Genomic DNA, 23958 nt, shown 5'->3' on the forward strand with positions numbered 1-23958 from the left:
CGATGCAGCGTTACGATTGGCGACAAATCGCTGGGCGTTCGCAGACGAGGCCAGTTTCTGCGGAGTCGACGGATTGCGGTGGTTGCTGCGCGCGGGCGACATGACTCCTACTGCATGCGCTCGAATACCACCATTGGCAGCAGCAGCAGCAACAGAGAGACTGCTTGTCGGCATCGGCAAAGTGGCTGCCGCGGCTGGTCTTGAGGTCGTGTTGTTGATTTCTTGTTGGTTGGACGCCAGATTAGGGTCTTGCAGAATGTGGAGTGATTTACTCGAATTGCTTGATTTGGCATTTTCGTCTTCCTGTTGGGAAACGCTGGTTGTTGCGAGGCGGGTCACAGGCGGATCACAAGATCGAGACCCGTTCACCAGACCAGCCCTCCAGGGAGCAGCAGTCGCAGCACCAGCCTCGTCCTCGTTGTCCTCGTCGTCATCGCCATCGTCGCCACGGACGGCCGGCATCGCAGCCTCGCAGGAGTGCAGCCGCGGCGACCGTGCGACACTCGACAAACTCGGACCGGAAAAGGCAATAGAAACGGTTTTTTGCGCGCCAAATTCAAATTTACGAGAAGCAGTGTTTCCCGCGCTCCGTCCTACCGGCGACGCTGCGGCTGCCAGTCCGTCGCGGTCGCTGTCGCTCCAGCCTACGTCGAAGCTGGGTGCAGTAGCCATGACAGTGTCGTGGGTGGCGTGGCCGTCGGGGATGTCGAGCGGACTGGCGGTTGCGCGCCATTGATTGGCAATGGGGCTGGCAGTGAACATTGCTGTTTCTGCTTCTGCTTGCTGGTTCACACCACTGCTCACACTGCTGCTGCTCATACCAGTGCTGCTGCTGCTGCTGCTGCTGGTGATGCTGCTGGGCGAGTGGCGGTGCTCGCTGCCGCTGGTTTGGCTGGAGCAGGCTGGTGGCGGCAGAGTAGTCTGGGCGGTGCCTGCCTTGCGCGCGACTTGCATCCGACTCGCGCAGCCTCCTTCCATGATCCGTGCGTGCGTGCGTGCGAGGGGTGTGTGCTCTTTGCGTGTGTGTCTTTGCGTGTCGATGGTTCTTGAGTCTTGAGCTTGTGGACTCTGTGCGTGAGGCGTTGAGTTTGTCGAGGGAACAAAGTTGTCTGTTGACGGTTGGAGGCGCGAAAAGGTAAGAAAAAATACAAAAAAAAAAATAATAATAAGGGGATAAAAAAAAACGAATGGCTCGCGCGCGCTGCCAATTGCAGGATCGCTGTGGAAACGCGCACCTTTGTCAACACGGGGGGGGGGCAGTTGGGTGTGTGCCTCGGATTTGGAGCTGAGCGGCGTGGCAGTGCAGTGCAGTGCAGAGCAATTGGCTCAGGAGAAAAAACAATCAACCCAAATGGAAAGAAAAGGACGGGAAAAAAAAATGAGAAACAAATGGAAAAGGAAAGAAATGAAAAGAAACAAATAACAAAAGGAAAGAAGGAGGAAAAAGAGAGTCTGAGATGAGATGGACAACCAAACCAAAGGAAGCATTGAAAAATGGCACCGAAACTCGAAACGCCGATCCAACACCTCAAGCAAATCAGAGCGGGCATCTGTATTGATTGAACTTGAATGGCAGCACCATCATCATCATCATCCAGCACGCAAAAAAATCTCCCCACTCCCCCGCATCAAAGTGCTCGGATGGCAGCGTCAATCGCAGCAACAGCAGCTGCACGGTTGGCAGGCGTCAGCTGCTTAGCCTTGCCTTGGAAGCGCCCTTTCTTGCCGCCACCCTTGCCGTCAACAATGACAGAAACGGCAGAAGCAGCAGCAGCGACATGCTGCTCGTTGGCGCCGACAAGCAAGAACTGGCCCTCGTAGCTGGGCGTCGACCCTTCCTGTGGAGGGGTGATGCTGAGAAACGCAACGATCGGCAACGTGGCCAGCGGAGACGCGACGGTGAGCAGATAGTCCTGGTCTGCCTCGTCGCGATGATGGTGGACGACGACCACAGCCGATCCAGAGGCTGCCTCCGTTCGCTGCTGGGCTTCCTCTGCCAGCTGTTTGGCTGCAGATTCTGCCGCCTCCTTGAGCAGGGCTTTGACCTGACGCCCAAGCATTTTGCTCGTCTTGATCGCGCCCTCTGCTCGGTCGACCACCAGCTCCAGTCCGCAAGTAAAGGATTTGCCCAGGGTACGCATGTCCGAGTACATGGCGCCGAGCAGTGCGCGCGTTCGCTCGCCTGCAACAAAGTGCAGCCTGCTTCCACCGCGAGACGCTTCAGTGTGCAGCAGCTTGACGGTCTGGAGAGGCAAACGAACAACAAACACAAGATGGGAGACAAATTTGTCGGACACACTCTGCATTTTGCTTGCTCGCTTCTCTTACCTGCAGATGAGCAGTCGACTTGACATGCGTGCCGCAACAAGTGTTGACGTCCAGCCCACCAATCGAGACCACACGGATCGCCGCACCGCTAGCCAGCACGTCTTCGGGCAGTCCTCGCGAGCGCACGGCCATCAGCTCGGGCGAGTTTGGCTGATACGTGGTTGCAACCACATCTCGACCTTCCGCGATGATTTCATTGACCTTGTCTTCGAGCTGCTGCATGACTTCGTCGGTAAGCGGCCGTTCTCCGACAAGATCGATTGTCGACTTTGTAGCGCCGAGCGACCTGGGAAGTGAAGTTGTGTTTTCGGTTTGTTTCGGTCATTGTGAGTTCCATCATGACCCATCAGAAAACGAGATGAACAACATTTGGACTGCTGCTCGAGTGGTGCTTGATCGTATGTCTGTGAATGAGTGAATGAGGGGCAGCTGGCTTACCATGAAGTGGTTTTGAGGCCAAACTGGTCTGACGCGACCGCAGTGATGAGGTGCTGCGCCGAGTGCTGCTGCATGTGATCCCAGCGACGCTTCCAGTCCACTGTCTGGTGCGCCGGCGTGCCTGGCTCGAGCGGCGATTGCGTGTGGTGGACGGCGACTGCGCCCTTGCGAACCACGGCGACCACTGCTACCGTGCCATTGACGCTTCCAGTGTCGTGCGGCTGGCCTCCGCCCTCAGGGAACAGCACTGTTGCAACAATGCCCCAAACGCCCAAAATGCAAGCACCGTGAGTTGGGTGAACAGGGATGGTGGGCAAAATTTGGTTTACCATTCTGAGATTTTGTTGGCTCAGAACACAAAACCACTTTCATCCCCAATGCGAACATGCTGAAATGGATTGTCGACGTACCAGTGTCTTCAAACGTGACGTGGAAGAGTCCGTCGGCCGCTGGAGTGCACGTCGCGACGGTCGTGTGGAGCTCGCGCAGGTACGAATCGCGCTGGCAAGCCAGATTTCCAGCAGACATTGATTGCGGATGGTGGAGGAATGAAAATGAAAATGAATCAGGTAACTGTGTGGGGCTGAATGGTGTCCACTACACACTACTGTGAAGGGCTGGAATTGAAACAAAAAAGACTGCCAGTGAACAACTGAGATCACCAACAACAGTGTTCAGCATTTATGATATGGACATCCTTCCAGTCTAAGTCTTGCTTATTCATCATCCACTCTTGTTCTTTTGCAAATAGTCAACCACAGGAAGAATGGCCTTTGTATCGACGCGAGCGAGCGCTGTGCGCCCGGCGTCTGGCCTCGCGAGCTTTGAGACGACCGTGCTATCCGGCTACGCGTCCGACGGCGGTCTGTTCATGCCGCAGCACATCCCGACCATCACTGCGAGCGACCTCGCCGCGTGGCAGTCGCTGAGCTACGTCGGACTCGCCAAGCAGATTTTGCCGCTCTTCCTCACAAACCCAGCAGATCAAGCCGCGCTCCCCGTCGCCGCCCTCCACGGTACATCCAGTCCAACCCCCCCTCCCCGTTCATTCATTCCTCAATCTCGTCCTGTGCTCCCCCCCTTTGTCTCCGCAGATGTTGGGAAAAAGCAAAAGCGGAGCATTTTTGTTGCTTGTTCGCTTTTTGGGATGGAAATGCTCCGCATTGCGTTCTCAGCACAATTCCAACTCCCTTCCATCCAATAATACTAGGCATGCTAAGGCATAGAGTTTGCAATATGTTGCTATTTGACTCACCCGGGTTTTTTGTTTTTTGTTTTTGCTTTTTGTTTTGGTTTTTGTCGTTTGTTTCACTCACGACAGACATCCTCGATGCGTGCTTTGCAAAGTTTGACAACCCGGAAAATGTCTTGCCGGTGGTGCCGTTGATGTTGCCGCAGAACGCGAGCACGGGCGGAGCTCCACAGCAAGTGCTGGTGGCCGAAATGTGGCATGGACCAACGGGCGCGTTCAAGGATTTGGCCTTGTCGCTGCTTGGCCGATTGCTCGAGCATTACCTGTCACGTACGGGTGAGCATCGCACGATTGTTGTTGGAACGTCCGGCGACACGGGCTCGGCCGCCATCGACTCGGTGCGGGGCAACACGAGTGTTGACATTGTCGTGCTCTTCCCCGAAGGCCGAATCAGCCGCGTGCAAATGCTGCAGATGGCACTTGTGCGTGAGCCAAACGTGCATGTCTACGCAGTGGATGGCTCATCGGATGACCTGGACGTGCCGATTCGAAACGTTTTGAACGATCGCGAATTCAGCGCCCGCCACCGCCTCTGCTCGATCAACTCTGTCAACTGGACCCGCATTATGATGCAAGTGGTGCACTTTTTCTTTGCCTATCTGCGTGCCGTGCCCGCGTCAGCTCTTGCCCAGTTGCCCGAGGTTTCGGTCGTCGTGCCAACCGGCGCGTGCGGAAACATTGCCTCGGGCATGCTTGCGCGCCAAATGGGTCTGCCCATCAAGATGGTAGCTGCCGTCAACCAGAACGACATTGTGCACCGCGCGCTCACCACGGGCGTGTTTTCCCTGGCTGGAAATGTGGTCGTGTCGCTCGCTCCCTCGATGGATATTCAGGTGCCGTACAACCTTGAGCGCATTCTCTATCTCGCCAGCAATCGCGACCACGAGTTGGTGACCAAGTTCTGGACGCAGTTTGAGCACACAGGCTCGGCCACCATTCCCGAACCGCTGCTCGCCTCGCTTCGCGCTGGTCTGAGCTCGCACGCTGCCAATGACAACGATGTGACCGACACCATTCGACAGGTGTACGACAGCACGAATGGCAGCTACGTGTTGGATCCGCACACGGCCATCGGCGTCCATGCTGTTCATGCGGGACGGGTGCGTAGCAGCTCACCGGCCATTCCCGTCGTGTGCATGGCCACCGCAACGCCTGCAAAGTTCAGTGACAGCATTGTCAAGATTATTGGCAAACCCGTGCCGCTTCCCCCGTCCATGCGTCAGGCGCTCGACCGCGATGACCCCTCAGGCACTCTAGCCAACGAAAACAACCTCGACACGGCCCTGCCTGAGGGCACCCTGCGAATGCGTCAAGGAGACGATTGGGAGGACATGCTTCGCAAGCGGATTGTGGCGATTGATGAGCGGTTGGCGGCCTAGCCAAAAGTGTTACTTGTCTGCCATACAGCATTGCTAAAACAAATGGATTACATTGTGCGTAAAAGATACAAAGTTTCCAAAATCCTCGAGCAGCACGTGAGTGCCCGCGCATCAAACTTTTGCAAACTGAGGAGCGGAATCCAACAAAAACATGGCTGCACGGTCGGGATTGCTGTGAAGCCGAAGGGCATAGGACGCCCATGGCAAACCAACACCCGCAAGCTGTGCGAGGGCGCAAGCGCGCTGGTACTGCTCCTCCATGCCGGGATCCACGCAGATTAAATAGCGGAAGGAGGAAATTTTATCGCAAGTAGACGTGTACGCCGGGTCGAACGCCTTTCGAGCGAGTTCCAGCGCTGCAGCGGCACAAGCCGTGGCCGAGCCGTCCGTCTTCGCCCACAAGTCGTGCACAGTGCAGCAGCGCGGGAGGGCGACGCAGGATGCACATGGACAAGGCTGAGTCATGCGCAAGAAGGATAACTTGAACAAGGCACGCAGCACAGCCGTCGGCTCGGGTGTGATGGTCGCGTCGACGGTGGCGAGGATGTTGTAGCACGTTTGGCAAAGTCCTGTGCCGCTCGCAATGGCGGCAGCGATGGCGTCACCTCCAGTTGCCGCCGTTGACGAGGAGGATGGGAGTACATTCATGCAGTGATAATTGTCGCAGAGCACAGGCTTGATCGGGCGCGCCCGTGCTTTGATGGAAGCTTCCAGCTGTTGTTGCTCGCGAACAAGTCGCTCCTGTTGGTCGGAGGCGGACTGCATTGTTCGGATGATTGCCTCCGCATCATCATCGTCATGCTGTCCAAATGCTGACGCGGTGCCTGCAAACTCTGGATCAATCTGGCCAAACAGACGCGCGCGGGCACGGTCTGCCTGCGCCCGCACAACTGCCGGATCGGTGGGTGACGTCCAGGAGAAGGACGGAGTGTTTCTACTGCCGCTGCTGCCATTGCTGCCACTGCTGCCAGAGTTGCTCCCAGTGCTGTTGCTCGCACTCAAGGCAGTGCCATTGCGCTGGTTGCGATCAAACTCGTGCACCTGACGGTGAGAATCCCAGTCGCGCAACTTGACGGGACGCCGGCAATCGGGGCAGGTCTCTGTCTTTCCGGCACAATAGCTTTCGTGCTCGGTCAGACCACGGTAACGGGCATGAAGGTCGGTTGCAGGAGCACCAGCACGGACCAAGTTGTGGCAATAGCGACAAGTCACCATGCGCTCCGTGCAGTCGGTACGATGGTGCTCTTGGAGCTCTGCCATCGGCAAGGACACTGCTGAGCATCGGGTGCATGGCATGGGAGTGTGTCGCAAAAGCATGTGCTTGGCACTTTCAGCATCGGAGGTGCTCAGCTCTTGGCAGATGGTGCAATGCTGGTGTTGCGCAGGCTGCGCTCGCAGATATGCCTTGCCACAAGTCGAGCATGCAATGTTGTTGCGCTCGCAGTATGCAGTGTGCAGTGCAAGCCGAGCAGCCGGAACGGCCTGGTGACAATTTTTGCAAACAACGCGATCGCTTGCGTCAGCAACGGCTGCTGCGGGACCATCCGGCGTCGGCGCAACGTCGTAAGTGATCTGAACAATGCAAGGCGCAGCAGTCAATGCGCGCAGCCCAAGCATGTACGGGCCAGTTCGAACAATGGCGTCCGGGTGAGCTGAAGCCTTGATTGTGAAGGTCGCCGCCGAGAGTCGGTCGTGGTCTGGCGCGAGCAAATGGCAATCTCGCGTTGGAGACGGAGTGGATCCTGTCACTCGTGCAATGTACGCCTCAAAGTCCTCAGCAACCGCTGCACATCCAATTTGCACCGTTGCATCAGCAGCGTCGACGCGGAACTGTCACCAAGGATGATGGACAACGTTTTAGAACATGCAAAAATTGCCTCCTTCATCACCGCTGCAACAAACACTCACTTGAAGATAGGTAAAGTGTGTTGAGGAAATATTCAGGGAAACATTGCCACCAATAAGCAATTCTGTTGGCCCAGCTTGATCGAGCTGAGCTGCGTCAGGGTCGGGGATGGCTGGCCGCAAAATTTTCACTTCCTGTGAGTTGCAGAAAGATTGGAGTGTTGGGTGTTGAGAATGGTGAGCATGTTGACGCAAGCAAGAATTTTCGTCAGCAAGCAGCGGGGAAGATGGATGTAAACTTCTGGTAACTCACGACGTCCGTGTCCACAACGCAGCATCGATCGGCTGGCAGCAAATCCACGACAAACAGGGTGTGCAGTCTCCCTTCGTACTCGACACGAATGCGCTCGCCCTTCGTCAATGTTGTGCACTGGGTCATGAGTGCAGATTCAAGTGCAGCCCTGAAATATTGTTTGCCAAAAGGGTGGATGAGTGGTGAGCACGAGCGTGTCGTGTCGACTGATTTTCGCCTTTTGTTTTCGACATCCAAATCACACTGTACCTTTGGTCTTGGAGTCGATAAAACGCCAAGTCGCATGCTTGAATTTCGCAGCTTTCCGCTCGAGGCAGCTCTGCGACGACGAACGAGATGGAGTCTCCGTGTTGGAGTTGCAGTGCTTGTTCCATCCATCGCGGAAGGTCGGCTGTTTGTTGTTTGACATCAAAACAAAAAAAAAAAAAAAAAAAAAAAAATCAGGGAAGTGGGAATTCGTACGCAGTGAGCATACTGGACACTCTTTGGCGCACTCAGATCGCTGCTGGTTGTTCGAGAAGCACGGAGATTTTAAACTTCTGAGCGAAATTCGCATCGTTTGGGACTGTTTTGTTACCTTGGCCGTTGTCTGCACCGAAATCGAGGACGCCACACGCGACGACCTTGTTGCTGCCACCAGTTGCTTGGGTGTCTTGCTTCTTGTCTGCAAGAGCCAGCTGCAGTGCGCGCGGCGTTGCGGCAGCCAGCAGCATGAGCGGCCGCGTGCGCGTTCCCAGCTGGCCACTCGCAGCGAGCTGCTCCATCGCCGACTGCGGCAAGCGCACACGATCGCCGCGGAGCAGCATCGAGCCGTCCAAGTGCGATGCCGGGAACCCCATCTTGGAAGCGGCGGTTGGCTGGATCTGATGATGGTGAGCCGCTTCCAGAAGCGTCGGCTTTGCGTCATCACTCGCAGCCGCTTGGCTGGGTGGCTGCTCAGTCATCAGAGCAGCAGTCGCGCCGTCCGCTGTGGTGGTGTCCATCGGCACAGCAGTGTCGGATGGTCGCGTTGCTGTCGAGTGGACGCGGTACGTTGCAGACCACGGCTTCATCAATGGGTGGTCTTTGAAACGAGATTGTAAAAATGACTGAGCTCTTTTCAATTGGAAGTGCATTGAACAGCATATTCCTCCATTGAACCTGGTATTGGACTCTGTTGCGAACGGAACAACGGTTGAACAGTTCTTCTGAAGCCGACTATTTTTTTTTTTTGGTGGATGTTTTCCGATCGTCTCAGAAGACAGACTTCCCTTTTTTGTATGCCAGTCTTTCATTTTTTCAATCGTTTTCTGACATTGTTGCGAATGGGCGGCGAACTCGTGCGAAACCAGACATTCGAGGTTGCTCCGCGCTACAAGGATCTGATCTACATTGGCGAGGGCGCCTATGGCATGGTCGCGTACGTTCTCTTGCATTTCTGACTGAAAAAAAAAAAAAAAAAATCAGAACAAAAAAGCGGATTAGTGAGCGTCGAGCGTATGAAAGCGGCAATGTCGCATACGCTTTGCTAAGCATCGATGGTACTCAATGATTACCGCCCGCATTTTGGGATGGACTTTTTTTTTTTTTTTTTTTTTTTCTTGTTGAATGGTTGAAGTCCGGTCGCTGGTTCTGCTGCTGCACCACGGCGCACCATTCTCTCATTGCACACTGGGTTTGAGCATTTTCGCAACCGGGGTGCCCAATCTTACCCCCCCCCCCGCCTCCGTCTCCGAGCGACAGTGTGTGGACTGGAACGAAGCGCGCCCCCGATTTTTTTTTTATTCCATGGAACCGCTTTCGCAGCAGTGACACATACTCCCCCCCCCGCCCCCGTTTTCATCGGCTGTCGAAGCGTCCACAGAAGCCAAAACCCAAAGCAACACGCAAACACGCGAACAAGCTTGAAAACGCCAGCAAGCGAACGAACGACTGAACGTCAGCGAAACAAACAGCAAACAAGAAAAAGTCGAACCGCTTTGGATTGTTTTAAAAAATTCGATTTTTTTATTTAATTTGGCTGGATTTTGCATTGGCAAAAAAAAAAAAAAAAAAAAAAAAAACGAGATGAATTTTTTTTCTTTTTTTGAATTATTCGCTCTTTGATGCTTTTTTTCTTTCTTTTTTTTTTTTGTTCTGCAGTTTGTTCGCTTTCGAGTGAGCGACGGACGTATGGATTGTGGATTGTTCTTCAGTGGTTTCAGTGATGTTTCATGGCATGAAGAGAGAGAGAGAGAGAGAGAGAGAGAGAGAGAGAGAGAGAGAGAGAGAGAGACAGGGAAGGATTGATTGTTTTTGAAGCGCAGAGTTCTGAGACGGCAATTTGTGTTTCTTGTGAGTTCCTTATGTGTTTGAGGTATCTCTTTGATGAGTTTGAGGGGGTGGTTCGGACAACAACTGTAGCTATGATTCATTTGGAGCTCTGAAGTGTCGTACGTCGATGGGACTCGACCGTGCACATCACGACGTTTTTGAAAAAGCGAAACGCACCAAAAAGAGTTCGTGTGCGAGCTCGGACTGTTGAAACACTTGTTGATGTTGGAATGTTTGGCAAAGTTAGAGCTGATCTCTGAAGATGAGAAAAAAAAAACAACGATACGAGTATTTGCACTGGTGACTGTGTGAATCGGACTGAAAACCCAAAAAAAAAAAAAAAAAAAAAATCTTGTTCTCCAAATCTCACTTCTGAAATGTTTTGTTTCCTCACTTGTGCTGATCATGCAGATCCGCATTGGACACAACCAACAACTCGCGCGTCGCCATCAAGAAGATCAGCCCGTTCGAGCACCAGACGTACTGCCAGCGAACACTGCGCGAGATTCGCATCCTGACTAGCTTCCACCACGAGAACATTATCGCCATCATTGATTTCATCCGCGCACCGTCTCTCGAGGCGTTCAAGGATGTCTACATTGTGCAGGAGCTCATGGAGACGGACTTGTACAAGCTGCTCAAGACGCAGACGCTCAGCAACGACCACATTTGCTACTTTACCTACCAGATTCTGCGCGGCCTCAAGTACATTCATTCGGCCAACGTCCTGCACCGCGACCTCAAGCCCAGCAACTTGCTGCTCAACACCAACTGCGACCTCAAGATTTGCGATTTCGGCCTCGCCCGCGTCGCCGACCCCACCAAGGACCATGCCGGCCTCCTCACCGAGTACGTGGCCACCCGCTGGTACCGCGCCCCCGAGATTATGCTCAGCAGCAAGGCCTACACCAACTCTATCGACACATGGTCGGTTGGTTGCATCCTCGCCGAGATGCTCGGTGGACGACCGCTCTTCCCCGGCAAGCACTACCTCAACCAGCTCACGCTCATCCTCAACATTGTCGGTACTCCAGCCTCCGACGATCTCGATTGCATTGGCAACGAGAAGGCTCTTGCCTACATCCAGTCCCTTCCTGGCAAGCTCAAGGTTCCGTGGGAGTCGCTCTTTGTTAGCGCCAATCCCCAGGGTAAAAAGAAATCGCTTCTGGGGTAGTGGGGGTGGGAGGGGGGTTTATGAACTTGAGCACTTGCTCAACAACCTGTGGTGGTTTTGTTGTCTCGTGTGACTTTAGCACTTGATCTCCTTGACAAGCTCCTGACATTCAACCCGACAAAGCGCATCACAATCGAGGATGCTCTGGCTCACCCCTACCTTGAGCAGTACTACGATCCCACCGACGAGGTAACAACACATAACCAAACATATTGTGTCTGCCGACTGTTGCGCTAGTAGGGGGTTGCTGGATGGTGACTCAACTCTGCTGTGTCGTGGTGCTTTGATAGCCTGTTGCTGAGCGACCGGTTAACGTTGATTTGGAGTCTGAAACCTGCTCAAAAGAAGTGCTAAAAGGTACGGCAAGCATTTCTTGTTCCTGCGGTCGTAGCGGCTCGACTTATTGCTTGGCAACTTACTTTGACTGTGGTCGCACGACAACAGAATTGATGTTCCAGGAAATGCTCAACTTCCATGCAGCACGAAGCGGCGCTCCTTCAGGTTGGTTGACGAATGGTGCTTTGGTGTTTGGCGTTGCCGATATTTCGGGTATGATGCATGAAAACACTGACTCCTGTTCGCTCTTTGGTACTGTCACAGCTCAATAAGCCTAGAGCGTCTTCGTGCCCCCGTGTTTTCGGGTTGTAGCAATTCTCTTTGAATGCTACGGTTTGCTCTCGCGGGGTCGTTTTCATATTTCTGGTCCCGACTGGGACTTTAATTCCTGCCTATTGGTCTTGCTGTGTGTGTTTTCTTCAATGTGATTTGTTTTGTTCAAAAACAAAACCAAATCGGATTGCTCTAAATTCGCATCACAAATCATGATAGCTGACAACTTGACGGCTGCTGGTGCCGGTACGCATTTGAAGCTTGGTCAAGCTCGGGGGAACAAACCTGGTGCCGACCATCGACCGTTGTTCGTCTCGAACGAAATTGTTGAAAGTGCTTGCCTAGAGGAGCAAGAAACAATGAGGTTTCGATGCTGCCTTTCATGGCCAAAACAAAACCAATCTCGTGCACAAAACAAATAAGAAGGTTGCTTACCTTGTTCGACGCAGCAATCATGGCAGGCGTGTGGCGGGTCGTAATGTGCTTTTCAATAAACTCTTGCCCTTTGAAAGTGACTTGGCAAATACCGCACCGCACTCGGTCATCCTTGAGACGTACAACAGTACTGTTCATAAAGTTGGCCGCATCACGATCTGCATTTCGCAAGCCAATCCTTTCCACTCGACCCGCGTCGAGCTCGTGCGTGCGCATTCGCATTTCTGCTCCGCGAGCCAGCCATGTCAAGTAGTCCGCGCCTAATCGACGAGCAACAATGCCCTCGCGAGTGTGAGAACAGTTTGGCAACGCGAACATCAAAAACAGACACACTGGCGATTCGCATGCCACGCGCTCACCTTCGCGAGGCATGGTCGTCGTGACTGCGGGCAGGACCGTGTCAGGGTAAGCATCGCGCAAATGCACAGCGCCGCAACGCCGCTCAAGATCTTCGCACGAATCGAACGAGGCCGAGCAGAACGCGCAGTAGTGATGAGTCGCCCGCAAGTACAGAACGCATTTGTCCAAACACTATCAGAGCACAACCAAAAAAGACAACGAGGTCAGCCAGGCGGGAAAAGAAACAACAGCGAGCCGGCAGGCTAATAAAAAAAACGCAAAGCATCCACACACCGCCAAAAGCTCTGCTTCTTCCATGGTCTCGGCATCGCCGGCGTGCAAAGCTTCGCGGCGCGCTGCTTCTGCGGTCATCCCCACTTGCTCATCAAAGTAGGTCATCAACCGACGAATAATCGGCAAGAGGGTGCGAGCCCGAGCCGCGTCAATCGCAAGCGGGCCTGGCTGGTAGCGCGTTCTCAGATGATACGACTTGGCATCTCGTACAATCAATTTGAATTCGCCAAACATGGTGTTGTTCAGCCGACTCTGAGCAGCCAGAAGGTCTGTGGAGAGCGCGAATGAAAGCCAGCCAAGTCGATGGAAGCGCTTTGCGGATGTTGCCGAAGACAACTGAAGCCGGATGTAGCCTGGAACATATCGGCAGAGCTGAGCGCAGCGAAAAAAAAACATGGAATAATGATGTAAGTCGAAAGAAACAAACTCAACAGGGCAAAATGCATTCAATGACAATGTCGAGACAACATGGTCACCTTCTCGACCTCCGCGCGCGAAATGTGTGGTGCAATGGAGACGACGAATAGCTGCAGTGTACGTGGTGTGTCACTTTCTGAGTCGAGTCGCGCACTGGAGATGATCTCGCCGGATGGAACGGCCGCGGCAGACTCGCTCGCGTCGCTCAATTCGCTCGATTCGACCATTGCCTGTGGTGCCGCCAGATCGGAACTCTCCTCCGAACTTGGCGGCTCGTGCGATGGCGTCCGACGAGCCGCTTCGTTGCGCTTCAGAAGAGTATCATCCCAGGCCGTTTCGACTGAGAAACCCCCCCCCCAAAAAAAAAAAAAAAAAAAAAAAGTTGGGTCAGTCGACAGCACCGGAACAATGAAACTCAGAGCAATAGACACTGCACCTGTGTCTAGAAGAGCAGCGGCAGTGGACCCATGCTCCTTTGTGAGTTGAAGAGTGCTGAATCGCTCGTCTTCGAACAAGCGCGTCGCTTTCAACTCGCATTCTTCCAGACGAGCCGCGGCAAGCTGCTCCTTGACGACAGGGTTGTACTTTTCCTGGAACCTACAGGCAATCAGGGGCAAGCAAGAATGCCAAAGTCAGGTCTCACAAAACACAACGCGGCGAACAGAATGTCTTGCACGGGGCCAAATGATGATCGTTTACCATGGCTCCGACCAATGCTGATCGAAAAAGTCCACAATCAAGCCACGTTCCATCTCAAGGACATAGGTATCGTGACTGTCGCGGGCCTCGTCCAGCGACAAGGAAGGGCAATATTGCGCTCGAAACTCTTCAAAGGGGAGAATGGATGGTGGTTCGTTGCTGTACAGTGCAAATGAACAAACAAACAAAAAAAAAAAAAAAAAAAAAAAAAAAAGCCGGAGACACGGTGAGATGATTGTCAGGCTGAACAAGTAGAGCGACATTCCGGAGCGAGACAACGTACCTTCTCTCCTCGCCGTGACTTGGATTGCTCATCAAATGGCGACCGGTCGAAATCGGAACAGGCGGTGGAAGGAGGCTTGGCAGATCCGTTCGGATCCGCTTGTTGGCTCGCTCGGTGGGAGTGGACATGTCGTCGATTGTAGTAAATCGCGGGCCGGCAGGAGCACCCAGCAAACCACCAGCAGCGGACGGTGGGGATGCAGGTCGTTTGCTTCCTCGCTGCTGCTGCTGCTGCTGCTGATGATGATTATGATGAGCTTTGGCATTGTCGCCGTCCCAGTCACGAGATCCAGCATCGCGATGTCGGTCGTCATGATTCGAGTCATGCGAGGAACCCGAGTAACTCGAGTAACTCGAACTGGATGAGCGATGATGGGGTCGGTCGTCTCGATCGCTTCGCCTGTCCGCATAAGACTCGCCACTGCCGCTGCCGCTGCCGCTCCCGCGGTGATTGTAATAGCCATCATGGCCTCGTGAACCAGCATCTCTGCTGCTGCTGCTGCTGCCTGGATGTGCCAGCAACGGAGCAGATCTCGAGTAATACGACGACGATTGGTCGCTTGGCCGGCTGTACCTCCCGTTCCGTCCGTAGTCCTGCGCCTGCGATGACTCGGATGAGCTGTAGTACCCATGCCCATGCCCTGATGATGACGCGTGGTGGCTCCGCAAGCGGTAATCCGCCTGAGCTTGGGACTGCGACTGGAACGATCGCCCCGAAGCGCCTCGATGTCGGTCTCGCTCGCGGTCGCGGTCATCCTCACGCGACTCGCGGTAGTGTCTTGAGTAACTTTCGTCTTGCCCGCGGGAGGACGGCGGACTGGACTGAGCTTGAGGAGACTGGGACGACGATGGCGGCAGAGCGAGCAACGGGCCGCCCGTCGCACTGCCACTGCCACTGCCACTGCCACTGCCACTGCCACTGCCACTGCCACTGCCGCTCGGCGGTGGGGATGCTGGCCGTGTGCTCATGGGAGCTGTGATGGTGGCGGCGGCGGTCGGTAGGCTCGAACGCGACGCTCGGCGCTCATTGTCAAACTGGCTCCAATGGTACCGCGTTGGCGCAGCGCTGTCGTCCATAGTGTCGCAATAAAAGCAAAGAATGCAATAAAGCAAAACAGGAAGGAAGATTCAATAAGAATTTTAAAAAAAAACAAAAGAGTGGACGAAGTGGGGTGGATTTAGGAGTTGGGACTGAGAATTTCAGACAAACAACAAAGAGGACGGCAGGGAGGGGGGGGGGATTAATACTGTAATACGGTACTGCGAGAAGGAGACAAGGGTTGGCATTGAGAGGGGACAAGTACAAGGAGTATAATGCAGGCTGGCAAAAGGGGGCCGGCCTTGAAACCCTTCCCCCCCCCCTCCTCCCGCCGTCCTCATGCTTCACTATCCTCGTAAGTTAAAAAGATACTTGAGCATCCATTTCTTGGCACACCTAACTCCTAACTCGTGATGCAGGCCATGCTCAGGGTCAAGACTCGAAGCAGAGCCATTCACGCAACGTTCGTCAGGTCGAAACGCTGGCAGACGCGGCGGATAAAGTAACGGCGGTCGGTAATCACTCCGAACGGCTTGACCGTAAATACGTGGCGGTTGATGCTCTCTGAGACGTGAACGGCCTCCTCGGTTGCTGTTTTCGCAAAGAAACGGTTACATTGAAAACACAGTCAACGAACAATCGCGTAAGGCGTTTCAGTCGCATCAACATCTCACGCTACTCACCCATGTCTCGAACATCAACAATGTTCTTGATATGGCCTTTCTCGTCGTCACGGAAATTGTCATCGAAAAACATGCTTTCGAACGGCAAGTCGTCGCCAACCAGCAACAGCTTGCCCGAGCTAATACTCTCTCTGTTCGCGCTCCACCACTCAAAGTAGTCACGCAGCGCAATGCATGAATGCGTGCATACTAGCGCGCCAATCGCCGCATGAATCGCCGCAAATCCTTGGATCACTGGCAAGCCGGGATGGTTGTCAGCGTAATGTTGGATGCCCGCTGCCATCCGCGGTGGCTTTTCGATCGTGCCCTGAATCAGATACGAGTCATCCGACGATGGTCCGCATCGATAAAAGCAGCCGACCGCGTCATTATTCAGGATCTACCCCCCCCCCCCAAAAAAAAAACACAATTGGGCACAAAAGTTAGTTATCGTGCAAACAATCAAAAAAATGTTGTGCTAGTGTGCTTCCAGAACGAGCACTGCTTTACCCGTAAGTCCGCAGAACCATTCGACCCATCCAATCGGACCTGCGGATACATGGGATGGCGGCCTTCGCAAAAGCGATTCAAGTCTTGAATGATGCGCTGAATGTCGTCGCCGAACGTGCGAAACGCAATGCTAAATGTTGTGCCTCTTGGATCGTTGCCGCCGGCGTCCAACTCAGCGGGAGCCTGGCTATGGAACAGACGATGCTTGTCAAGAAACACGAGCAGATCCAGGAACGCAGGGACGAGCACGTAGCGCTCGGGTTCGTGCGCTCGCTTGCGGGTGATTCTGCGAGGGGCCGTTGCATCGCTCTCCGGGGACAACGACGATGACGATGCCGACGCCGTCAGCGCAGCATCGAGCTCTTCAATCTTGCTGGCGAGTGCATGGCCCGGCTGGCCCCTCTGCGTGAATCTGGTGATCAGTTCCGCGCGCTTGAGCTTGGTCGCCTTGGTGTCTGCGAGCTGTGCCTCGAAATCCTGCGGCGACGCGTCGTCCTTCCTGATCTCGCTCATTGGATACAGGATCTTGTGGACATAGTCGCTGTAATTCATGACGGCCGGATTGTCTGGCTCTGGTGACTCGGATTGAATCTCGCAATCTGCCAAGATTGTCCACGTCGATGCGACCGGCGCCACCTCCGCCGCTTTGGCCATGGATTCCGTCCTGCTTGACTTGCGCTTGGGTGAGCTCGCTGGCGGCGCGGGATCAGTCGCAGGATCGGCAGAAGTCGGTGCTCCCCGTCCGTTCAATGCCACTCGGCCCCAGCACGACTCGGCCAGGACCTCGTTCAGGATGTCAATAAAGTCCTTGGATCCAGCAGCGTCGTCCATCACGACCGTCTTGTTGACGTCAAAGTGCAGAACGACGTGCATCTCTGAGATTTGTTTGTTTGTTTGTTTGTAGGATTGGGACTGAGTTGTGCTCAGATTTCCCGGAATGGTCGCTTTCTAGACGTGTACTGAATACATACGGTACACAAGCAAGCCATGCCATCAACGAATGTCAATGCTAAGTATTGTTATGATGTGTGTTGTGGTTGTGATTTTGGCAATGTTGCGAAACTTGCCCGGAACCTACACCTGGAATCGGTACTGAAGCGGATGAAATGAATGCAAAAGTACTGTATCGTTTACTTATGAATAGAGTGAAGAATGAGGGGAAGACCGATGAGGGATTCGTAACACCAGCGTTCACCTTCCTTGGAGTGCCAAGACATTCTGGTTCCAAGACGAGATCGATGTGCCGCCAATGCAACAGCACTCAATGTAAGAGCAATAGAAAGAAACCAAAATCCTTTGTGTTATTGCTCCACCTCTTCCGACGCGGTGTGAGCACCTGGTTTTGACTGAACGTTCAATACGATAGTGTTTGCATTTGTACAGTACTTGCATTGTGCTTTGGAGCCGCTTCTCTCGGCATTTCACTCAGTTTCTTAGTTGGAATACGTCTGATGGATTTATTTGACACAAAACTCAGCTGTTTGACATTTTAGACATGTCTGAGATTTGTGTTCAGAACATTGTGTTTGGTTTCACAGTGCGTCGTGGAGCTGCTGCAGGCGCTCAATCTCGGCGCGCTGGGTCCGCTTCTTGCGTTCGACGTGCGCCTGTGTGTGTTCGCGCAGCAGCTTGTTGATTCGGAAGCCGACAACGAGGCCCGCGACGAACGACGTGAGCATCAGAAACAGCGTCGCTTTGCCACTGACTTGGACGGACTGCATTTGTTTGTCTCAGAACGGATATCCAATGAAGGAAGACTGAACTGGGAATTGTCTGAGAAATGATTTGAAACAAGGGAAAAGCAAAAAAGACAAGTGATGGACTTTTGAACTGCAACATTGACCAGCATTCGAAATGCGCTGAAAATCTACAATTTGAAACAGTGAACTGTCTTGGAACAAGAACAACATCAAACCAGACAAACCAATACAAAGGCAAACAAGCAAAAACAAAACAAAAAAAACCAATCAAAACTTCTTAACAAAATCAACATTGTCCGACACTCATTTTCAACAAAAGCAAACGCAATGTTCGTCCATGCGCGCGCCTTTTATGGCTTGGGAGTGGCGGCGTCAAACATGGCAACGAGTGCGTCGATCGAGCTCACGGTGGAAAGCTGCTCGCACTGCTGCTTCAGGCGACGAGAGGCTCGGGGAGAGGCGGGGCTGCCGATGGCTGCTGGCAACTTGGGCACGGACTGCTTGAGGCGCTGCTCGAGCTTGAATTTGCGCTGCACGATCGACTGAATGGTGCGGATGCGCTGGACGATGGTAGTCATCTTGACCACAGCAGCGACGCGTGCAGGGTTGTTGCACATGTGGATCAAGAGCTGGCACGCCTTGACGAAAATGTCATCCTTGTCACGGAACATTTGCAGCAGCTCGGCAATCGTGTTGACGCAGTTGGGCTCGGCAAACACGGCCTCCACCGTCGAGGGCAGCATGACCAAGTGAAGCAAAATGTTGAGGGCGTGGGTCAGAATCTCCATGTGCTCGGGTGAGCGGTTGCACGAGCTGATCAGGGACAGGAGGATGGGCACAGCACCCTCCGCACGGACCATGGTCTCGCAGCAGGCTTCGGACAGCTGAGTGACAACATCCAGGTTGTTGCACGCGCGTAGGGTCATGGAGGTCTTTTTGGACGTCAGCAGCATTTCCAGCGCAGAACGGGCGCGGTTGCCCAGACGCATGTCGTCCTGCACCTGGGCCGTTGCTTGCATCAGACGCTGGCGGATTTGGGAAATTGTACGCTCGCTCGCAATGCGCACCGCCCGACCACGCCACAGTGCCTGGACCTTGGTGATGGCCCGTGTATGCCGCATCAACGCGCGACGGGCTGCATGCTGACGGTAGGCGCGCTGCACACGAATGGCTGAGAGATACCAAAGCGCGGCAGAGCGCAGGCGTTGGATGCGATCGTGCTCGGCCTTGATGGCCAACATTTCGGCAGCCGCTTGGCGCGCAGCCAGGATGGCACGGAACATGCGTTGAGCGCGAACGGTGGCCAAGAACAACTTGCCAGCATGAACAAGGCGGGCAATGCGTGCGGCAGCGATCTTGGCTGTCATGCGAGCGGCATGGCGAGCACGCAAGCGGCGCTGTAGGCAGACCGCTCCAAAGAAGAGCTTGGCCGCGAAAACGAGACGCTGCATCCTTGCCTCGGCGCGCATAGCGAGCTTGACACGATAGGCACGTTGAGTCCACATGATGGAATGCTGGATGTGGCAAACGTTGGTGAGCACACGGCATCGCTTGGCAAAGAGCTGCGCCTCCTTGGCAGCTTGGCGCTCCAGTTGCACGCTTCGGAAGGTGCGCTGGATGCGGATGGTCGCCATGAACAGGCTTGCGGCGCGGGCCAACAGAGCCAGTCGCTTCTCCATGCACAATTGGCGAGCCAACCACCGAGCGCGCATGCGTCGCTGGGCACGAACGGTAGCCATGAACAGTGTTGCTGCATAGCACAGGCGCGCGTTTCGCTTGGCTTGGGCGGCGATTTGTCGGCGTTGGCAGCAATGGCGGTAAGCGCGTTGGATTTGAACAGAGGCCATAAACATGGCGTGGCCCTTGAGAAGAACTCTGCAGCGCTTTGCCTCTGCTGCAGCGTTCTTGCTCACCTCGCGACGCACAATGAACGACCGGTATGCCCGTTGAATCTTTGTAGCAGCCATGAACATGACATAGCCATGAACAAAAATGTTGCATCGCTTGGCTTCAGCAGCAGCTTGCTGTGCGACCTGACGACGTGCAGTGTCAATGGCCGCAGCCAACTTGCGACGACCTTGCATTGCGCGGTAAGATCGCTGCAGCGTGACGGCCGCTAAAAGCTGTTGAGCTGCGGCAAGTTCGGCTGCAGCAATGGCGTGGCAGCGTTTCACATGAGCACGGTAGCCGCGTTGAATCGAGACCGCAGCCATAAAGATCACGTAGCCAGTGCAAAGGACATTGCAGCGCTTCTGTTCGGCCAGTTCGCGTTGCATCTGCAGCTCGGTCGCGGCCTTGGCTGCAGCCAACCGCAAACGGGCTTGATAAGCGCGGAATGCACGTTGGATGGAAGTTGCGGCCGTAAAGAGCACAAACGCAGTGCAGAACACGCGAATGCGACGAGCCTCGGCGGCCTGCTGTGCAGCCAGCATTGCGGCGCTCTGGGCGGCAGCTTGGCGCTGCGCCTCGAGTTTGACGCGCACCTGCCTGCCCCGAATAGCACTTTGAATGCACACGGCGGCAGTGGTCTGCTTGACTGCCAGAGCTGCTGCCTCTTCTCGCAGAATACGTGCAAGATTGAGTTGCTCTGCTTGAAGCCGAGCCGCCTCTGCCCGTTGAGCAGCCAATGTCTCGGCGCAGACCGTGCGGGCCTGTTCGCGCTGCTTTCGCTGACGCCATGCGGACTGGATGACAGACACGGCGCGGTTCTCATTGCTAAACTCCAACAGACGCGTGCACAGATACGACACAAAGGTGATGACAACCTTTTCTTGAGGCATGGTTGCAGTCATGTCGCTGGAGGTGAGCAACAGCGGGACCCCGCCCAGCTCGTGAAGCTTTTGCTCAAACACTTGAAAGTTTTGCTTCTCGTTGTCGACGCGACGCTTCTCGCTTCGAGAAGCATACTGCAACAAATCCGGATTGAAGGTCACAAACATTGAGCCACCCTGCTCGGTGCGGGTGATGCATGAATCGTCGTCCGCGCCGTCCTCTTCCGACTCGTCCTCGTCGTCATTCAACTTGTGCTGCGCAGAGGCAGTGGTCACATCGCGGATTGCCTCACGAGGAAGGAGCGATGGATAGTAGTGGTGCAGCAAGTAGCACAGCACCCGACCGTCAGCGAACGAGGTGGTGAAATTCCTGACAGCCACGTTGTAATGGGACGCAACTGCTTGGCACCATTGCAGCAGCAGCGAAAGACGAGGCGCCGAAAAGTACAGGCCTGTATCCAACGCGCAGTCCTCGTCGATTGGCTGGTCGGCGCGGAGCGTGGCAATCTCCTGGCGAAGCTTGCCCTCGTCAATCATGAGCTCCACTTGGAACTGGAAAATCATCTTCCACAAGAGCGCTAGTGTCTTTTCGCGATGCCCGTCGACAATGTCGTTGGCGTGAACACCGTCCCCGCGAACAATGTCAAGAGCAATGCCGGATTGTGCCAGCTTCTTCAAGGACAGGTCAACGTTGGTGGTCTTGTGTAGCTTTGTGGTGGCCGGCGCTGAGAGCTGGGCGGAAAGGGAAAAGTCGTTTGTCAGCCGCTCTGTCAAGCGCGCCAAACGCAGGCCGTCGCGCAAATCGATAGCAATGTTGGTGGTCGTAAAGTCAAACTCGTCCAGGTAGGTCTGCTTGTGTTGGACTGTGAATCCAATGAGCGAGAGTGCGCGCAAAATGTTGAAGGCTCCGGTCAGGTGCGCATGTGCAAACGCCTCGAGCAGGTCGGCGCTGGCCTTGAGCGCGGTCTTGTCGGCAGAGCTGGCCAGCTGGAATGTAGACCGGAACAGACAAGGGTCGTCCTTCATGATGCGCGCCTGCTTTGACTTGTCGAGCAAATAAACGACGGCCAGCAATCGCTTGACGGTAAAGGCATTCATCTTTTGAGAAAATCCGTCCTTGAAGCTGTTGGGCACGTTGGGCACGGTGTACTCTTGAGCGATTGCCTCGTCAAACAGCAATCGAGACCGGATGCATCGTGCCAGTAGCATCTTGTCGTTGGCCACGTCGCCCGTCAGCACGAGCAGGCGACCAAAGACAGTCTCCAGGGCAACTCGCAGCCAGGGCAAGTTGTACTGGAAGAGCAGATTAACAATCGAGTCCGCCGCACCGACGTCCTGGAGCAGACGGTGATGCTCTCGAACGCCAATCTGCCCGGCATCGACAGCTGCCTCCATGCGGCGAAGGACATGGCTGACCTCCTCCGATTGGAAAATCTCGCAAGAACGACGGCGGAGCTGATCCAGCGCTCGACGGGCAGCGAAAGGGCGAGGTGCCACACTGGTAATGTTGCCGAGCATTGCAGCTGGCGCACTCTCGCCGAGTGTGAGAACGGTGCCAATGTTCAGGTCCGTGTTGGGCGCAAGCACAAAGTTGAGCCACTTGACAAACCCACGCTCCTGCTTGTCCATCCAGTGAGTGTCGTAGCTTGCGCTCCGTCCAGCAAAGGGCATGAGGGGTGCGGCACTGGCCGCTTTCAAAAACGAGAGCTTGGACTTGGCCACGCCAGCAACCGGCTTTTTGGCTGCCTTTGCTGCCATCATGGCTTGCTCCTTGACCGCATGAGCTGTATCGGGAGCAGAAAAAATGTGAGTGATTATGCCAAGATTCCGTCGAGATCAGGTGCAACAGGGTCGTTGGAAGTTTTTGTGTGTTACCTTTGCGGAGCAGCATGGCCTTGTTGGCGTGGAAGGACGGCTTTTGTGACATGTTGGCGGCATTTTGGGAGGCTGGGCGAAGTGCCTTTGGCTTTTTCGCAGTCTGAGTGGAATGGGTGTCGCATCAGTGAGTCGATCAGTACACTGCGGCAAGTTTGATTTCCACCCAACATTGAACAAACATTTCTTACGCGGTACGAGCCTTCGAGGGTGACGCGAAGCTCCATATGACCCTTGTGCCAGGTGAGCTTAATGACCTGGTGAATGGGAATAATTGGAGCAGATGCAAGTTCGTTGGTCTTGCCGTTGGTTGAGGTTGTTGACGTCGATGCAGCCGGTTTGGCGGGAACGGGCGTCCAGCGGAGCGTTGCAGTAACAGTGCCCTTTGGAGCAATCTCGATGACATCGCCCGCAGAAACACCCTGCCACGCAAATCCAGCGTCGACGGGGATCTCTTTGACTGTTAGCTTGGCCAGCTCGGCGGACGGGTTTGACAGGGTCAAAGTGGCCGAGCGGACCTCGCCCAGCTGAGCCTCGCCAAAGTCCAGACTCGGCACCGACGCGAACGGCTTCAGAACGAGCGTGGCTGCGCTGATGATTGTTGCAGACGCCTTGTTGCTGCTCGCACTGGTTGCTGCCGGTTGCGGATTGCAAAAAAAGGCCGTTTCGTTTGAAACAGTTTGATTCTCGTTTGAAACAAGCGCCGATTCGCCGTCGTCGAGCTCAGGCAACAAACCAGCATCCACGCCACCCGCTGCATTCGCGCCATCGCTCATAAAGACAGACAGGTTGGTATTATTGCGAGTGCCGGCGGCAAGTGACTTGGCGGCAGAGGATGTAGTCGTCGCAGTCGATTTGGATTGGAAACGCGGGAACGCCGTTGCAGGCTGTGCGGCCTTCCGCACTTCAAACACGGGCTCGTGTTGCATGTCCGCCATCGTGTCGTATTACTGCAAAGTGAATGTGTGTTGGTAAGAAAGAGAAAGAGAAAAGAGTTGAAGTGAAAGTGCGATTGAGCAAGAAATCAAACAAAAGGAGGGAAAAAGCAAAAATCAAAAAACCGTTGAGAAAAAAAAAACTGCGCGCCAAAAATTTGTATTTGAAACAAAACGGATAACGTTCAATTTGCTTGCATTGCATTGTTGAACGAGCTTTTACATTTAAATGAACTCGATCAAGATTGGAAATGATGGAGGAAGAAGGCTACAAAAGAAAGCTCGGCGAAAGGTTTGGCTCAAAATGCTTTGTGACTGAAACTTCATTCACCTCATCCGGACCGCCCTCATTCTTGGTACTGAAGGTTGG

The 23958-nt window shown here is 54.4% G+C and overlaps 8 protein-coding genes across 8 annotated transcripts; 2 read left to right on the forward strand and 6 right to left on the reverse strand.

The window, feature by feature from the left end:
- Positions 1-1495: 1495 nt before the first annotated feature.
- Positions 1496-3540, reverse strand: CAOG_08219 (alanyl-tRNA synthetase). Its single transcript, XM_004342425.2, has 4 exons — positions 3177-3540; positions 2767-3013; positions 2329-2614; positions 1496-2243 (listed from the first exon to the last, which is right to left on the reverse strand). Exons 1-4 carry the CDS (start codon positions 3292-3294, stop codon positions 1629-1631), a joined length of 1266 nt encoding a protein of 421 aa, XP_004342474.2. The 5' UTR covers positions 3295-3540; the 3' UTR covers positions 1496-1628.
- CAOG_08220 (threonine synthase-like protein) lies at positions 3481-5475 on the forward strand. The gene is made up of 2 exons (XM_004342426.2): positions 3481-3782; positions 4088-5475. Exons 1-2 carry the CDS (start codon positions 3533-3535, stop codon positions 5395-5397), a joined length of 1560 nt encoding a protein of 519 aa, XP_004342475.2. The 5' UTR covers positions 3481-3532; the 3' UTR covers positions 5398-5475.
- CAOG_08221 (hypothetical protein) lies at positions 5428-8698 on the reverse strand. The gene is made up of 5 exons (XM_004342427.2): positions 8133-8698; positions 7805-7946; positions 7556-7703; positions 7306-7437; positions 5428-7227 (listed from the first exon to the last, which is right to left on the reverse strand). Exons 1-5 carry the CDS (start codon positions 8668-8670, stop codon positions 5509-5511), a joined length of 2679 nt encoding a protein of 892 aa, XP_004342476.2. The 5' UTR covers positions 8671-8698; the 3' UTR covers positions 5428-5508.
- A 107-nt stretch (positions 8699-8805) lies between these two features.
- Positions 8806-11852, forward strand: CAOG_08222 (mitogen-activated protein kinase 1). Its single transcript, XM_004342428.2, has 6 exons — positions 8806-8954; positions 10259-10995; positions 11101-11210; positions 11312-11378; positions 11466-11522; positions 11622-11852. The coding sequence occupies exons 1-6, from the start codon at positions 8815-8817 to the stop codon at positions 11627-11629; spliced, it is 1119 nt and encodes a 372-aa protein (XP_004342477.2). The 5' UTR covers positions 8806-8814; the 3' UTR covers positions 11630-11852.
- Positions 11767-15289, reverse strand: CAOG_09185 (hypothetical protein). The gene is made up of 8 exons (XM_011272600.1): positions 14098-15289; positions 13815-13973; positions 13552-13712; positions 13175-13455; positions 12699-13070; positions 12425-12596; positions 12066-12325; positions 11767-11971 (listed from the first exon to the last, which is right to left on the reverse strand). The coding sequence occupies exons 1-8, from the start codon at positions 15171-15173 to the stop codon at positions 11834-11836; spliced, it is 2619 nt and encodes an 872-aa protein (XP_011270902.1). The 5' UTR covers positions 15174-15289; the 3' UTR covers positions 11767-11833.
- Positions 15254-17212, reverse strand: CAOG_09186 (hypothetical protein). Its single transcript, XM_011272601.1, has 3 exons — positions 16308-17212; positions 15819-16197; positions 15254-15726 (listed from the first exon to the last, which is right to left on the reverse strand). The coding sequence occupies exons 1-3, from the start codon at positions 17178-17180 to the stop codon at positions 15590-15592; spliced, it is 1389 nt and encodes a 462-aa protein (XP_011270903.1). The 5' UTR covers positions 17181-17212; the 3' UTR covers positions 15254-15589.
- Positions 17213-17743: 531 nt separating this feature from the next.
- CAOG_08225 (hypothetical protein) lies at positions 17744-18093 on the reverse strand. The gene has a single exon (XM_004342431.2). It carries the CDS (start codon positions 18026-18028, stop codon positions 17840-17842), a length of 189 nt encoding a protein of 62 aa, XP_004342480.1. The 5' UTR covers positions 18029-18093; the 3' UTR covers positions 17744-17839.
- Positions 18094-18201: 108 nt separating this feature from the next.
- On the reverse strand, positions 18202-23715 carry CAOG_08226 (hypothetical protein). The gene is made up of 3 exons (XM_004342432.2): positions 22845-23715; positions 22654-22756; positions 18202-22562 (listed from the first exon to the last, which is right to left on the reverse strand). Exons 1-3 carry the CDS (start codon positions 23589-23591, stop codon positions 18358-18360), a joined length of 5055 nt encoding a protein of 1684 aa, XP_004342481.1. The 5' UTR covers positions 23592-23715; the 3' UTR covers positions 18202-18357.
- Between the last annotated feature and the right edge of the window lie 243 nt (positions 23716-23958).

This window comes from Capsaspora owczarzaki (genome assembly GCF_000151315.2).
Source record: "Capsaspora owczarzaki ATCC 30864 unplaced genomic scaffold supercont2.18, whole genome shotgun sequence".
NCBI lineage: Eukaryota > Filasterea > Ministeriida > Capsasporidae > Capsaspora > Capsaspora owczarzaki.

Coding starts and splice junctions, on each gene's coding strand:
- CAOG_08219 (XM_004342425.2), bottom strand. CDS start 3,294: ATGTCTGCTGGAAATCTGGCTTGCCAGCGCGATTCGTACCTGCGCGAG. Junction 3,014..3,176: donor CGTCACGTTTGAAGACACTG/GTACGTCGACAA, acceptor TTGTTGCAACAG/TGCTGTTCCCTGAGGGCGGA. Junction 2,615..2,766: donor GGCCTCAAAACCACTTCATG/GTAAGCCAGCTG, acceptor TTCACTTCCCAG/GTCGCTCGGCGCTACAAAGT.
- CAOG_08220 (XM_004342426.2), top strand. CDS start 3,533: ATGGCCTTTGTATCGACGCGAGCGAGCGCTGTGCGCCCGGCGTCTGGC. Junction 3,783..4,087: donor CCCCGTCGCCGCCCTCCACG/GTACATCCAGTC, acceptor CACTCACGACAG/ACATCCTCGATGCGTGCTTT.
- CAOG_08221 (XM_004342427.2), bottom strand. CDS start 8,670: ATGCACTTCCAATTGAAAAGAGCTCAGTCATTTTTACAATCTCGTTTC. Junction 7,947..8,132: donor CGGTGCAGACAACGGCCAAG/GTAACAAAACAG, acceptor AACAACAAACAG/CCGACCTTCCGCGATGGATG. Junction 7,438..7,555: donor GCGTTGTGGACACGGACGTC/GTGAGTTACCAG, acceptor TGCAACTCACAG/GAAGTGAAAATTTTGCGGCC.
- CAOG_08222 (XM_004342428.2), top strand. CDS start 8,815: ATGCCAGTCTTTCATTTTTTCAATCGTTTTCTGACATTGTTGCGAATG. Junction 8,955..10,258: donor GGCGCCTATGGCATGGTCGC/GTACGTTCTCTT, acceptor CTGATCATGCAG/ATCCGCATTGGACACAACCA. Junction 11,211..11,311: donor ACTACGATCCCACCGACGAG/GTAACAACACAT, acceptor GTGCTTTGATAG/CCTGTTGCTGAGCGACCGGT.
- CAOG_09185 (XM_011272600.1), bottom strand. CDS start 15,173: ATGGACGACAGCGCTGCGCCAACGCGGTACCATTGGAGCCAGTTTGAC. Junction 12,597..12,698: donor AAGAAGCAGAGCTTTTGGCG/GTGTGTGGATGC, acceptor GTGCTCTGATAG/TGTTTGGACAAATGCGTTCT. Junction 11,972..12,065: donor TGATTGCTGCGTCGAACAAG/GTAAGCAACCTT, acceptor TTGCTCCTCTAG/GCAAGCACTTTCAACAATTT.
- CAOG_09186 (XM_011272601.1), bottom strand. CDS start 17,180: ATGCACGTCGTTCTGCACTTTGACGTCAACAAGACGGTCGTGATGGAC. Junction 16,198..16,307: donor ATGGTTCTGCGGACTTACGG/GTAAAGCAGTGC, acceptor GGGGGGGGGTAG/ATCCTGAATAATGACGCGGT. Junction 15,727..15,818: donor TGTTGATGTTCGAGACATGG/GTGAGTAGCGTG, acceptor TTGCGAAAACAG/CAACCGAGGAGGCCGTTCAC.
- CAOG_08225 (XM_004342431.2), bottom strand. CDS start 18,028: ATGCAGTCCGTCCAAGTCAGTGGCAAAGCGACGCTGTTTCTGATGCTC.
- CAOG_08226 (XM_004342432.2), bottom strand. CDS start 23,591: ATGGCGGACATGCAACACGAGCCCGTGTTTGAAGTGCGGAAGGCCGCA. Junction 22,757..22,844: donor CCCTCGAAGGCTCGTACCGC/GTAAGAAATGTT, acceptor CATTCCACTCAG/ACTGCGAAAAAGCCAAAGGC. Junction 22,563..22,653: donor GGCCATGCTGCTCCGCAAAG/GTAACACACAAA, acceptor CTCCCGATACAG/CTCATGCGGTCAAGGAGCAA.